This window comes from Carassius auratus, chromosome 7, assembly GCF_003368295.1.
Source record: "Carassius auratus strain Wakin chromosome 7, ASM336829v1, whole genome shotgun sequence".
In the NCBI taxonomy this organism is placed as follows: domain Eukaryota; kingdom Metazoa; phylum Chordata; class Actinopteri; order Cypriniformes; family Cyprinidae; genus Carassius; species Carassius auratus.
The window spans coordinates 25960932-25973990 of NC_039249.1; the positions used below are offsets into that span (position 1 = coordinate 25960932).

The 13059-nt window shown below is 36.9% G+C and overlaps 1 protein-coding gene across 1 annotated transcript in view; it reads right to left on the reverse strand.

Moving 5' to 3' along the window:
- The window catches only part of galns (galactosamine (N-acetyl)-6-sulfatase), a 33321-nt gene that overhangs the window by 14244 nt on the left and 6018 nt on the right, over window positions 1-13059 (reverse strand). Inside the window, 4 exon segments of the mRNA XM_026268168.1 lie at window positions 4562-4664; window positions 5048-5184; window positions 10154-10257; window positions 11651-11790. Of these exon segments, the coding sequence (XP_026123953.1) occupies window positions 4562-4664; window positions 5048-5184; window positions 10154-10257; window positions 11651-11790 (484 nt within the window).

The window sequence follows — 13059 nt, forward strand, 5'->3', positions numbered from 1 at the left end:
AAGCTGTGGCACACACACACAATTCATGGCAGAGCACAGTCCCCTATGATCTGGCCTGCAACTTGCTCTCTGTCTTTTGATGCAGTCTGTGTGCACTGATCTTACAAGCATGAAGCAGCCCAAATCCCACAAGGTTTGGAGAGAGTGCTTCAGCCTGCGCCCAAGGAGCAAAGGCAACAGTGCTTCTCTATTAATAATGCAGCGCGGGCGGCTCTGTGCCGCTGAAAAACGAGAGCAGGTTAGCATGGTGAAAGAAACAGCAAGGGGGAGCAAGTGGATCACCCATGAAAAATGTGCACGAACATCAAATAACTTGGATTTGTTGATGCTCAAAAATAGCTTTCTTAAAAATATTCTGGATTAAAGTCAGAATGGAATGGCATTCAAAGCCAATTTAACTTCTGTAATGTGAATTCCCAAGTGAAACCGGTATTCAATGAGAGAGAGAAAAAAGGGAAACAGAAATCTCAGAGTATAGAATCATGGAAATGGATGAAATTGTTCAACTCACAAACTCTGTCCCTAACAAAAAGTGATGTTTTGGCTTCTTCAGAATTTGTTTTGTTGGTGCTGGCAATCAATATTAACATATTGTTTAATGATCTGTTATTAACAACATTTGTTCTATCAACGATGCTTTCACACTTTTGATTGTGTGATATTTCCTAAACATATTAGCTAAGTGTTTTTTGTGAATTTTTTGAGTAGGATACTTGACTGGGCACTATAAAAACAATACAATGTGATGTAATGTAATTTCACGTTACATTTACGTATGATTGATGGGTTGATTCTGTGCAGTTACAAAAACAAAATCCTGTAAGAAACACTTCAACACCATTCAAGTCTCCAGTTTCTGGTCCCCATTGACTTCCATAGTATGGAAAGAGAAATAAAACACTATTCAAGTCAATGAAAATCGACTGAAGGTGAAATATCCCTTTAAACCTGGTTTCATCCAAGTTTTCTTTTTCTTTTCTTTTTTTTTCCCCACTACTGTCAAGTGTCAACTGATGAAGTTTCGATTACTTTCCACTGTCACCTTTGGCTTGCACAGTTGGTGTTTTAAAACCCAATTAATATTCAGTAATGTTATAAATTTAACTGCACAGACACTATCGCTTGAGAACAAAACTTGAAAGATGGATTGAGCTGGATAATAACACTAACTTTGCAACACTGACACAGTTATTAAACTGAATTTAATCAATATTGAACTGGCTTCAGCTGAATAATGACAATATTGTCTTCTAGAGCTGCTTACAGTTGAAGTGTACCTGTTTCTTAATTGATAAACTTTGCAAAATCGACACAGTTATTGAATGAATGTGCATTTATGCAATTAGCAGATGCTTTTATCCAAAGCAACTCATAAAAAAAGAAAAGCAGTTTATCAAAGGGCCAACAATATTCATAATACACTGCATGTACTCAATGTAGTACATGAAATAACACTGAATTAAATTGAGCTGAATAATGATACTATTGTCTTCTGCTGAGCCGTTTTACTGCTGAAATTAAATTACTTTCATAACTGATGATTTTTTTTAATTTTAATTTTATTTTCCTGTTTATTAATGTGAAGTAATGTCCTCTGAAACAATCTGCATTGTATAAACTACTGTGTAAATAAATGTGACTTCAAACCATGTAACACAATGACCCTTGACTGTCAAAAAAACAAAGCCCAGCCGTCATTCAAAGCTCAGATTTCTAATACAGGGAAACTGGTCGAATGTGTAATTTACAGTAAAATAATAATTCTCAGGTATCTTAAGTCTTAGGTGAGGTATCGCACACTAAAATACTTCTCTGAGTGTTGCTCAAAAGTGTGGCGCAGAGGATCATCGGATGCAAAGCACTTACACGGTGAAATTTCTCATTTCACACCTCGCCGATCCGCACAGGTTTCAAGAGGAATTCACCCAAGTGACCGATACTATTAAGCCATCATTTCAACCGAGTTTAACAGGAAACAAACCAAGGGGTGAAAAAGCCTTGTTTTCAGAGTACTGCAGTATGGATCACTGCCTAAATCTGTGCAAAAAGTTCAGCGCTTAATCTCTGACGTCACCCACAATCATTCAAATCAATTTCAGTGCTGTGAGCTTAAAAAAAGGATGAGTAAATTGATGTGCCAAAAACGCATCTGAATTTGTGTGTAACTCTACGGCAGCAGGTGAAACCTCCCGAAAACACATTAACCATCAGGACCAGACTCCAGCTTCCAACCCTCTCCGTCCTCGGCGTGAGTGGCGAGCTCAAACAATCGATTGGCAGCTCACAGGCAATCAGCTACCATTATTTGTGAAGTTACACTCCAGTTCACATGAGCTGATAAAGGGGGCTGCTATTGATTCAGCGACCATCCAGGAGAGAGCAATTTAAGCAACCGATGGGGCATAAAACAAACTCTCGCGTTCGAGAAGAAGCCCGCGGCCCAGGCTGACGGCGGACAGGGGTTGCATGTATGTGTGTTGTGTGATTTTAATGGGAAACTGAGCATGTGTAGTGGGTATGAGAGACAGACAGACGTGTCCCCGAGGGCTTGACAGAACGCAACTCACAGCATGAGGGATGCTGCTGGAATAGCACGCTAATAGATGAAGCGTGTTTGCAGAAGTGGTCCCGCTCCATTAGCTCCATTAATATTCATTACTGCCTGATCTTCAAGTCTATTTGATAAGGCATTGTTTTCCAGATAACATTAACATGCTAATGTGCATTTTGGAATGCAATTACTGCATCAAAAGGCAAAAAAAAGGGGGAACGTGAGACAATTAGTAGATTATAAAACAAATTTATGAGAAAATGTGAATGGTAGAAAAATGTCGCACCATCATTTTAAGGTGTTTGAGTGGTTGCCAGGGTGTTTTGGATAGGTTTTGGATGGTTGTAAGTCAAAAGTATTTCATTGTAAATCAATGGGATATTTTTGCCAGCTTAAATGTTTATCATGCAACTAGAAAGCCAGACAATTTATTTAAGGTGTAATTCACATCTTTAGTACAAACTACGGTTGTGCCGATAGACGATAGTCAGAGATATCACTATAGCAGATGTCTCTGTCGATAGTCAAGACGATATTAGGCTCATTCTCATATTAATGTATTAAATTATATTAATAATAACTATTATTTATTTTTATTAGCCATTTCACTTCAGCACCGCATTTCACACACACACACACACACAAACAAACAAACAAACACACCGTGCGCACAAAAGAGGATTAGAGCCTGTAGTCGGTGAAGAAGTTGTAACACTTTGACTCTGATAAATCGTTAAATCCATTAAATTGAAAGAGATCGAAAATGAGTTGGTGTCCCACACATTTAATGGCTGGTACACGGCAACGCGTTCTTCTCATTCATGAGAGATTAACTCGTTCTTGGCGTTATAAATAAAGTAAAGACAAAATAATAACAAGGTAGCAGAGCGAACTTATCATCCATAGTGGTTCTCACGTAGTCATTTTATGTCATGACCACATAGTGTGCGTTATAAGTTTAGTGATCAGTCTCTTAAAGGGCACACTGCACTATAATGTGATGCATGCAAAATACATAGTTTTGGCCGTTACAAAGTCTCCATCCACAAACAGACGTACATCGTCTGCAGATAGAAGGTATTTCATTGCACTTTAACAAGTAATCTGAACGGCCTGTATATGTGCACTATTTTAACGAGCCCTCACTAACTGAGTTTAATGTCACAGTTATGTTAGAGTGCATCTCATTCATGTTTCTGTGGCGGTGCGTCAGTCTCGTCATGAGGCGCACGGTCAGGAGCGCTGTATGACGGATTAAGCATTTCAATTCAACAATTCAATATATGAACTTACCTGTTTTGAATATTTTATATTTAACGTGTTCATTTATGTCCAATATTAGTGTTAAACTGTTGGACTTTAAACGAAATCTACTTTTGATTTTCACCATTGACTGATTTTGCAGAACATATAATTAGAACTATATAATTATTCTATCTGAAATCAGATTTGTTACTAACAGAAATAAAACCAAACCCTATGTTCCTCCACACTGTCCCTAAAATTTGTAAATGTTGTACTCACATCAGACTCTCTAACCAATCTTCTCTTAATTGACGGTTTTTGAGAATTGTTAACTATTGCTTAGAACAAAACTGATCACCTAAACCCCTTAGTTACCAACATTTAGAATGTTCAGGCATGTGCCCAAGCATCAGACTTTTCAACTGTGACAATTCCAACCCTCTCCGTCCTATAGTTCTGTTGTTTGGGTTTCAACGGCCTAAAATCAGTTGTTTAAAACTGCAGTGCTTAAAAACGCATTAAATACACTATAGTGAGACACAGATCAGGAGGACCACATGCATTGTTATATATCGACATTGCCAGATTCTTACAACTTTTGCTCCTGGTTAAAGCATCATAGACATAATAGCGTGACATTCTGTAAAGCTGCTTTGAGTGATGTGCACTGTAAAAAGCACTACACAAATAATTTTGACTTGACTCAATGTTTGCTGGGGGAAAAGACAGAAATTGAAATAAAATTGAAAATTTGCCATCACTCACTGTCTTGAATTCCTCCCATGAGTTGCTCCAAGTCCAATAGTGCACCTTGTATTGCCCAATCCGCACTGCCATCATCTGGTTGCCACGATAATAGAAGATGGGCCTATTGGGTATGAAATGGGAATCTTGTGATAAGTCATTCCAGTTGCCAATACTTCCCACCATCTCTCATCCCATTTTGACAATGTGTTCAGTAAAACACCTTTTGCAAAAGGATTGTCCCTTTCTCAAAGCTTCCAGGTAGTGGCTTTAACAGAAGACCTTAACGTGCCTCAAAATCCCTCTTTTACCCAGAAGGAAACCAACAGAAACTATGCTAGAGGTAAAGTAATGGTCAGTCGAATCATATTTGTAATGTAAGTGCATTTAACTCCGTAAATGATATTCTGGCAAGAGAAATTTTAGGAGTCAGTCTCGACTGACCACTAACCCATCCAATATATAATGAAATGTGAATGAAAGTCACACTTGCTTTGAGGTGGTTACCTGTCGAGTTGTGAGTTGTTGAAGAGTACAGGACTTAAATCGAGACCATCAATGACACGGTCATCAGGGGGAAGAACACCAGCCACAGAAAGACTTGTGCTGAAGAGATCCATCACACTGGCCAACTGATAACTCACCTGAGGAATAAAGCACTAGTATCACACAGAACTCTTGGTTTGGGAGGAATAATACATATGTACAACAAATGATTTGGTCAAATTGGTAAATTTTCCATTTCTATATCATAAAAATTCTAGACCAATAGAATTTACAAATGGCAGCACCCATTTTTACATCAGGAAAAAGGTGGATATAGAATATGGAATTCATATAAAAAAAATTTTTTTTTTTTAAATCCCCTCACTTTTTTTTTTTTCAGAGGTCCAAACTTGCAAAGTGCAAAAATATGGATTTTGTTGCAGTTGCTGATATTTATTTGGCCAAAAGATATGATACATTTCTGATAGCTTAATCTCATAACAATCAGTGTCTCAATGGGATCATTATAACTATACAATACCAAACTACTTTGAATAAAAGGCATCTTAAGATCAGTTGTAATCTCTATATGTCATTGTAAGATGAAATTTAAAAGCTTTGTTTTATGAACAAAGTTCTGTACTTTTTATTGTGGGGCGCAAAACATATAATGCAGTGCATAAAATCATAACTGAGAGATGTAAGAATAAACATTCCTCCATAGCTTAATGCATCATATTTAATGCATCAATTTAATATGATTTATATTTAAAAAAATAAGATTAAAATTAAAATGTAAAAAATATATAAAAATATATATGGATCACCAAGTAAACCTATGTTGTTTCAGTCCAGTAAGTGTTTATCTTGAAATAGTACTAACAATATTATGTTATTGTCTTATTTTATTATGTTTACAGTATTTTATAAAAATCATTAACATTTTCAAAGACATGTGAACCACGACCTGAAGGGGGATGTTTTTAGAAAGAATCTATAGGTTATTTTAATGCATAAAAAGCAATCAAAATTAAGCATCCAACGAGTACACAACAGGCTTTTCAGCAAAGGTTTGATCATGTCTATAATTTACAGGCCTTAGAAATTTACACATCAAATTTGATACAGTGGGTTTTCTATAGTTAATTGGATAGGCAAGCACAACTATCCATCATAAATGATAATTAATCATCCTAATATTGGCTGATATGTGGGTCTATCACTAGTCTAGATTCTCAAGACCCATCAACCCATGCTGCAACCCGCAGTTATACGCAAACACACTCACACAAAATCATTTTCTTCATGCATGAACCTTGTCAAGACGGCACAGAACGCAAGCACTGGCAGGGAGGCCAGTTTAGAAGAGCAGAACCACGATGACGCGTTTCTTCAGTTCCCACTCTAATCTGTGCTCGCAGGTTTATTATAAACCACACTAACATCTCTTTAAATGAAGAGAAAGGCAGAGAGAAAGGAGAGTTGGGACAGAGGCCGGAACTGCGGCTTTATCTGTCCTCCCCAGTCCTGCTGCAAAAAAAGCTTTATTTTATTTATAAACTTTGAACTATTTTCCGATAAAATGCCATTTTTTCGCTGTCATCCTTGATCTTCCTTTCTATTCTCTCCTGAGCGGCCCTTTGAGAGAGACGGCACGCTCACAATCAGATAGCGCTATCAGCACGGAGCAGCTGGCTCTGCCGCTCACTCGTACACACACACACACACACACAGAAGCGTCGCCTGCTTCAGCCTCCCAGAATTCCCTTCACCACTGCCAGACAGCCAGTACATTCCATTATCTTCACTCTCAGGCTTCACACACACATACTTATACACACAGGAAAAGAAGAAATCAAAGGGAACAATTAATAAAGGTAACTAGCCGCTACCACCAGCTGCTCTTATCCAGCACCACACACAAAAAACATGGGACAAGTAAAAAGGGAAACAAATATTTCTTTATCTCTAATTCATTTCCTTCTCCTTCTCTTCTTCCAGCTGTCTGCGTCTCTGTGTCTTTGGCTGATGCTAGTTATCTGAGCAGACAGACCTGCAAACCCTGCCTAATGCACTCAGTCTATGTGTCTCTGAGCTGATAAACACAGCAGGAGAGATTGGGAGCCCCCTTCCTCTTTATTTTTATATCCACGTCACTTCATAGGTGAAGTGAACCATAGGTGCACCAAGCACAGACATGTTCTTAATCTCTGATGCAGAGTCCAGGTCAAACCAACATTAAGTCTCAAATCACTTCTGTTAATATGTTCTTAAAGGGATAGTTCAAAGAAAAATTAAAATTTGATGTTTATCTGCTAACCCCCAGGGCATCCAAGATGTAGATGACTTTGTTTCTTCAGTAGAAGACAAAAAGAGATTTTGAACTGAAACCATTGCGGTCTATTAGTCTTATAAATAAAGTGGACCGTTGACACTCCTTGTCCATTTGAGAGATATGGGGCGGTAATGTACTTAAGTCTGTGAACTGCCATTAAGCAAGAAGAAGAATAAACCTCATGCGCCTGCTGCTGAGAACGCGTTCAGGAGGATGTTAGGAGGCAATTCATTTATATTTTTTGAAAAATGTGTCATTTTGTGGGATTTTCTTGACTATTAAGTTTATTCACGTACAAGAATGATTTACTTAAATCAAAACAATTTAATAATTAGATGCCATTTACTTCAAATGAATAGGAACTGTCAACTTTTGAAACTCAGACTCTGATGAAGTTCATATTTATGAGTTAGGAAGCCATTTAGAAAGTTCAAACAACTTCGATCTGAGCAAGATTTCTTGCATTAAAATCCAACAAGATATTTTAATTTTACATCAACAAAATGCTGAATATTAAGAAAATGCATTTATTGCATCTGACATTGTTAAGTCACTTAAAAACTCAGGGCTTAAAGAAGATTTGTGTTTTTTTTTAAAGACATGCCAGGTTAAAAATAATCTCAAGAGTTGTGCTTCATTCAACGGTTTCTGAATGCAATGGATCCACTTTAGAATTAAGTAATTGCTTTTGGGTCTAATTTAGTGCAAACTAAAAAAGGTTCCATGCTTACTATAACAGTAGTTACTGTGGGGTGTTCAAACTTAAGAGCGATTTACTATTTAAGAGAGAGTTCTACAAGTTAGCGCATGTTTATATAGTACAAAAATATATTTTATATGCTTGTTTAGGTTTTTAATTATTATTATCTGAGGTACTTGCATTTATAACTAAACTTGCTTGTATTACTTCAGTCACTTGCCCAAAAAATAATAATACATTTAAGGGACCCTTTTGGAGAAAAAGTTTTGAGATCTGATTATTTTTTTATTTATTTTATTTTTTTTTAATTTCATTAATGGTATTATTTCAATATTCGGTTTCTTGCTAACATTTATTTCTTGAATTCTTTCCCATGCATTTATACAATTGTGCACATTTATTTGTGGATTTATTTCTGAAAGCGAAATAGCTATATAAAATTTTTATTAATTTCTAGATATATAAAAATAATTAATGCATTTCTTAAAAAAAAAACACTGAATATTAATAAATTTATTAAATTTTTTGTGAATAAATTTTTTATTTGATTTGTAAAAAAAAAAAATAATAATAATAACCCCACATCATTTTGTAAAACAAAAAGGGGCATCACTGCTTCCCAAGAGAGAAATGGACGAGAAGATACACATATCACAAAGAGCCGCACTCGAGTGGAGCAGGACGGGCAAAATCCAGCCTGTCGCTGCAAGACAAACATTAACAGTGTGAAACACCTGCTTATCCCACTCTGCACTGCTCTGGCACTGCCCAGACACCTGGCACACCACACGCCTCCATCCCAGCCGCATACCCCAGAACTACTCTCTCTTTCTGTTCTTTATCCGGCACGCCTGGCATATTCAGATACAGAAGCCCTCATTACAGCTCAATCCAACCTCAGCAAACACACAAACAGATTAGCCGCTTAAGACGTTCCCAATCCCCCTCTCCCTCGTCACTCCGCCGTGCTATCAGGGCCCCGCACACCCCTCAGATACGAGCCGGGGGCAGGCTTAGCGTGGCTCCCGCGCTCCCTCCTCCAAAAATCCCCCCACGCCACAGCCCCATGTCACAGCTGCCCCTAATACAATTAAAAGTCATTTGCGGAGCACACAGCTTTAGCGGATCAAAAAAAGGAGGCTTCCTCTGCCAAAAAAAAAAAAAAAAAGAGGAGGAAAAGAGACCAGGACTGGGAGTCATAAAAAAATTCTAGAATAAATAGAAGATATTTGGAAAAGCAGTTAATCATTGTCCTGACAAAGGTTAACTTTAAAATGGAATTGCATCATAAATGTTATTTGGTTCCAATATTTAAATAAAGAACTGATTTTTAGAACCAATTCCATTTTTTTAATATTGGTACCAAAAAAAAATTGGCAGCAAAGATCTGGTCAACCTCGTTAAATGTGTTATACAGTTCTCTGAAATGCTTGATTCTGATTGGTTAGCTCTGTTATTCCTAATAATAACCGTTTTCAAAAGTAATGCTGATTAAGGGACCACTCATCTGGATATCCGAGACCGGCGCTTCTTTCATGTCTCTTGCATCACAGTGCTGATGTACTCTATCTTGTTTCATACACATGCACCTGGTACCATCTTGCACTTGAAAATGAAATCGGAGTACTTCAGTCTTCCTGTTATACTTTCACAGCAGTTGTCTTGTCATCTTAATGATTGTTGTTGTTTTATTTGGTGCATATAGGTGCTATGTCTGTATTCTGAAATCTTCATCTTGTTTTAAATTGTTTGTTGTCTTGTCTCAAAGCCACTTACTATGAACTGCAGCACTCTTCATGGAAGCTCTGATATTGCACAAAAACAACCAGCTGGATGGGCATTACCCCTTAATTAAAATTACATTTGATTTATCCATAAATTTGATTTATTTAATTTTTTTGTTTCATTAACCACCAACCAAAAAATTTGACTGAACAGAAATGCTGGCCTCTTGGTTTTTTAGGGCTTCCACACTACAGAAAGCACTGATGGAGCGTTTGAATGGATAGAAATGTGTAAGGTGCATTTTGAGGGTGTGGAAGCACAATTGGGACTTCTAGATTTAAGTGAAACAGCTTGGGATCATTCTCACTGTGCCAGCAGGGATCCGTCCAGGCCACCAGGCAATGGCTGGTTCCCTCATCCCGCCTTCAAACGTAGTCTCCTTCCCACACAGGAACGGACCGTTGCTGCCGCCTGATGATGATAAAATGACAGAAGAGAATCTTAAACACAAAGCCTCGTCTGTGGAGTACAGTGAAGGTAATTCATCTCAGACAAATAATCTTTACAAAAGAGCCCCATTACTCAAAGAAACTGAACAGGTAAGAAAACTAGCACTAACATCTGAGTCGAGGCCTAGCAGTTCCTGCACATAATTCAGATACATTCTAAAGCTGCACTCATGTGGGTGATGCAGGTTTGATTCAAGCTTGCACTTAGTGCTGGTTCGCTAAATGTCACAGAAGACCAACGAGCCTGAACTTCCTCTAAATATTTATTAGGAATAAAAACTGGAGGGTAATGAACTAAAACTAATCACACATTTAGACTACACTCTGTAACTTTTGAGTGCCTAACTATAAAAAAAAATAAATAACAAGGTTGATCTTCGTCCCTGCTCATCTACATTGATAAATGTGGTTGAAATCCATCCTGAAAGCTCTAAAATATTATTCTTATAGGTTTAGGCAAGTGCATTTGGCTAAAGACATGGGTTGAATTATTTTATTTTTTTTGCACTCTCATTAATAACATTTAGCTATTTATTTTAAATCAAAAAAGTTACACATCGTAGCTTTAACTTAATTGAATTTATCGATTTATCGGTAGTATGTGAAAGTTGCTCAGAAAGAAGCTAAGAGCAACACTTTATGCCAAAAAGTTAAATAATAATAAAATAAGAATAATAACAATGTTTATATGTTTATATTATATTGTTACATGTTTAGTTTGCTGTTACAAACTTGTGATTTATGAAAAAGGCAGAGAGAGAAAAATATATAAGTATCTATATTAAACATAATAAAAAAAAGTTAGCTTAAATTAAATTTAGCTTAAATTAATTATATAAAAAAAAGTAAACAAAAAAATTACTTCAGCCATCTCAATCTAACAAACCTACACCATCAGCAGACAAATTGCAAGAAATTATTTGGATAAAGAAATCGTGAGTGATGATATTACTGCGCCAAGGTTGAAGTGGTGCGAAGTGCTCTTCCACCATACATTATAGTGTATTATATCATTTTTAATCCGCTTAGAAAAGCGACAAGTTTTTTTTTTTTTTTTGTGTCACCGTACTTAACTCGTGCAACTACTCATGTAACCGTCTTTAAATAAAGCAAAAAAGGGAAGTGTTTGGTAGCTTCCAAATTCATCCCTGTTTGGATCCTAAAGAATAAACGGTGCTAAGTTAAACGCTAGCATAGTGGAAATGAGATGGGAGAGGTACGTATCAACTCGTCTAAGTTGGGGGAAGATCATAGTGGAATATGGAAAAACGGTGGCGTTTTCCTTTAAAAAAAACTGTGGAAGCCCCCTTTGTTGTGTTAATGTTTAAGGTGGAGAAGTGTAAATGGATTCCCACTTTGATGCGGTCCAGACATCACTGCTGCCCCATTATCCGAGGTGAAGAACACCAGTGTGTTGTTGTGGATTCCCAGATTGACGAGGTGAGCCAGAATCTGACCGATGCTGTCATCCAGTTCCATCACCGCATCGCCATAACTACAAGACAAATCACACAGCGTCTTACCACCTTAATCACAGCAATCAAAGCACTAAAAAATGACCCCAGATAACCTGCTCAGTTGCTCTAACCCAGACAGAATAACAAATTCGGTCAAATTAGCCCGCATTTGAAACCTGTCATGTGACAGATGGATGTGATATATGGAGGAAGATAGATGTCTCAGATAGATGTGTGCTGGTTATAAAACTTTAAGATGTGGCATGTCAGGCTGAATCCCTCCACTGCCAGCACCTGGCTAATACCCCTCAGCCTTGATCCATTCCTCTGTCAACACAAACCTCATTTAGCATTCTGAAGAAACGTATGCTTACTGAAGCCCCAGTATTCCAAAGCACTGGGAGGAATACTAAACAGTTGCAGACAAGACTACCAATGAAGCCTTCAGCCCTTATTCTCGCCTCAGAGCAGGAAAAATAACATCTCATTAACTAATCATTCAGATAACACAAAACTGCAGAGCACAATGCAGAATTTTTGACCAAAATGATAATGATGTTAGGGCCATTAAGTAACATAATGACTAATTTTAGAAAATACATGTTATGACTTTTTTTTTAAAAGGAAAAACATGGTTATTTCCTGCACTGGAGTTTGGGCTTTTCATAATGTGTTTTTATCAGATTAGTGGAAAACAATCATGCGAAATACATTAGATTTCAATTACAATATACATTTAAAGGCAGTTTCACAAAAATGATTATTTTCTCATCTCATGCACACATGAAGACTTAAGGACTCCACTTAAGGACACCAGTTTTTACAGTTTAATACCTATATTAAAATTTTTCTAAAGGTTATTACAGAAGAGTATGTTCATTTTCCTGATTTTATACATCAATTTATTCCTAAAAACATGGTTACATTTTCTGATGACAGTATTTTCAAAATTTATGAAGCGATATCACATCCCTTCTGAAAAACCTTTGACCAGTTAATAAGTTTATAAAAAGAACGAATTTTGAATGAATCATGGCTTTATCCAAAGTTCATATTTCTGTTTCAGAAATGAATGCAAATGAGAGCTTATTAAATTTGATAATGCCAATCAAAGTCAACTTAAGTAGTATGGTGATATCAGCTACATTTTCTACTCTATTTATCTGGGGTACTTTGCCTAAAAGCATCTAGATTTTTACATCTGAAATTACACACTAAAACATTGTCTTATTATATCACTCCGCTTGAATATGTTTGTGTGTTTTTGATGAGGTTGCATGACATTTATTAGATGTTGCCAAGTCCTA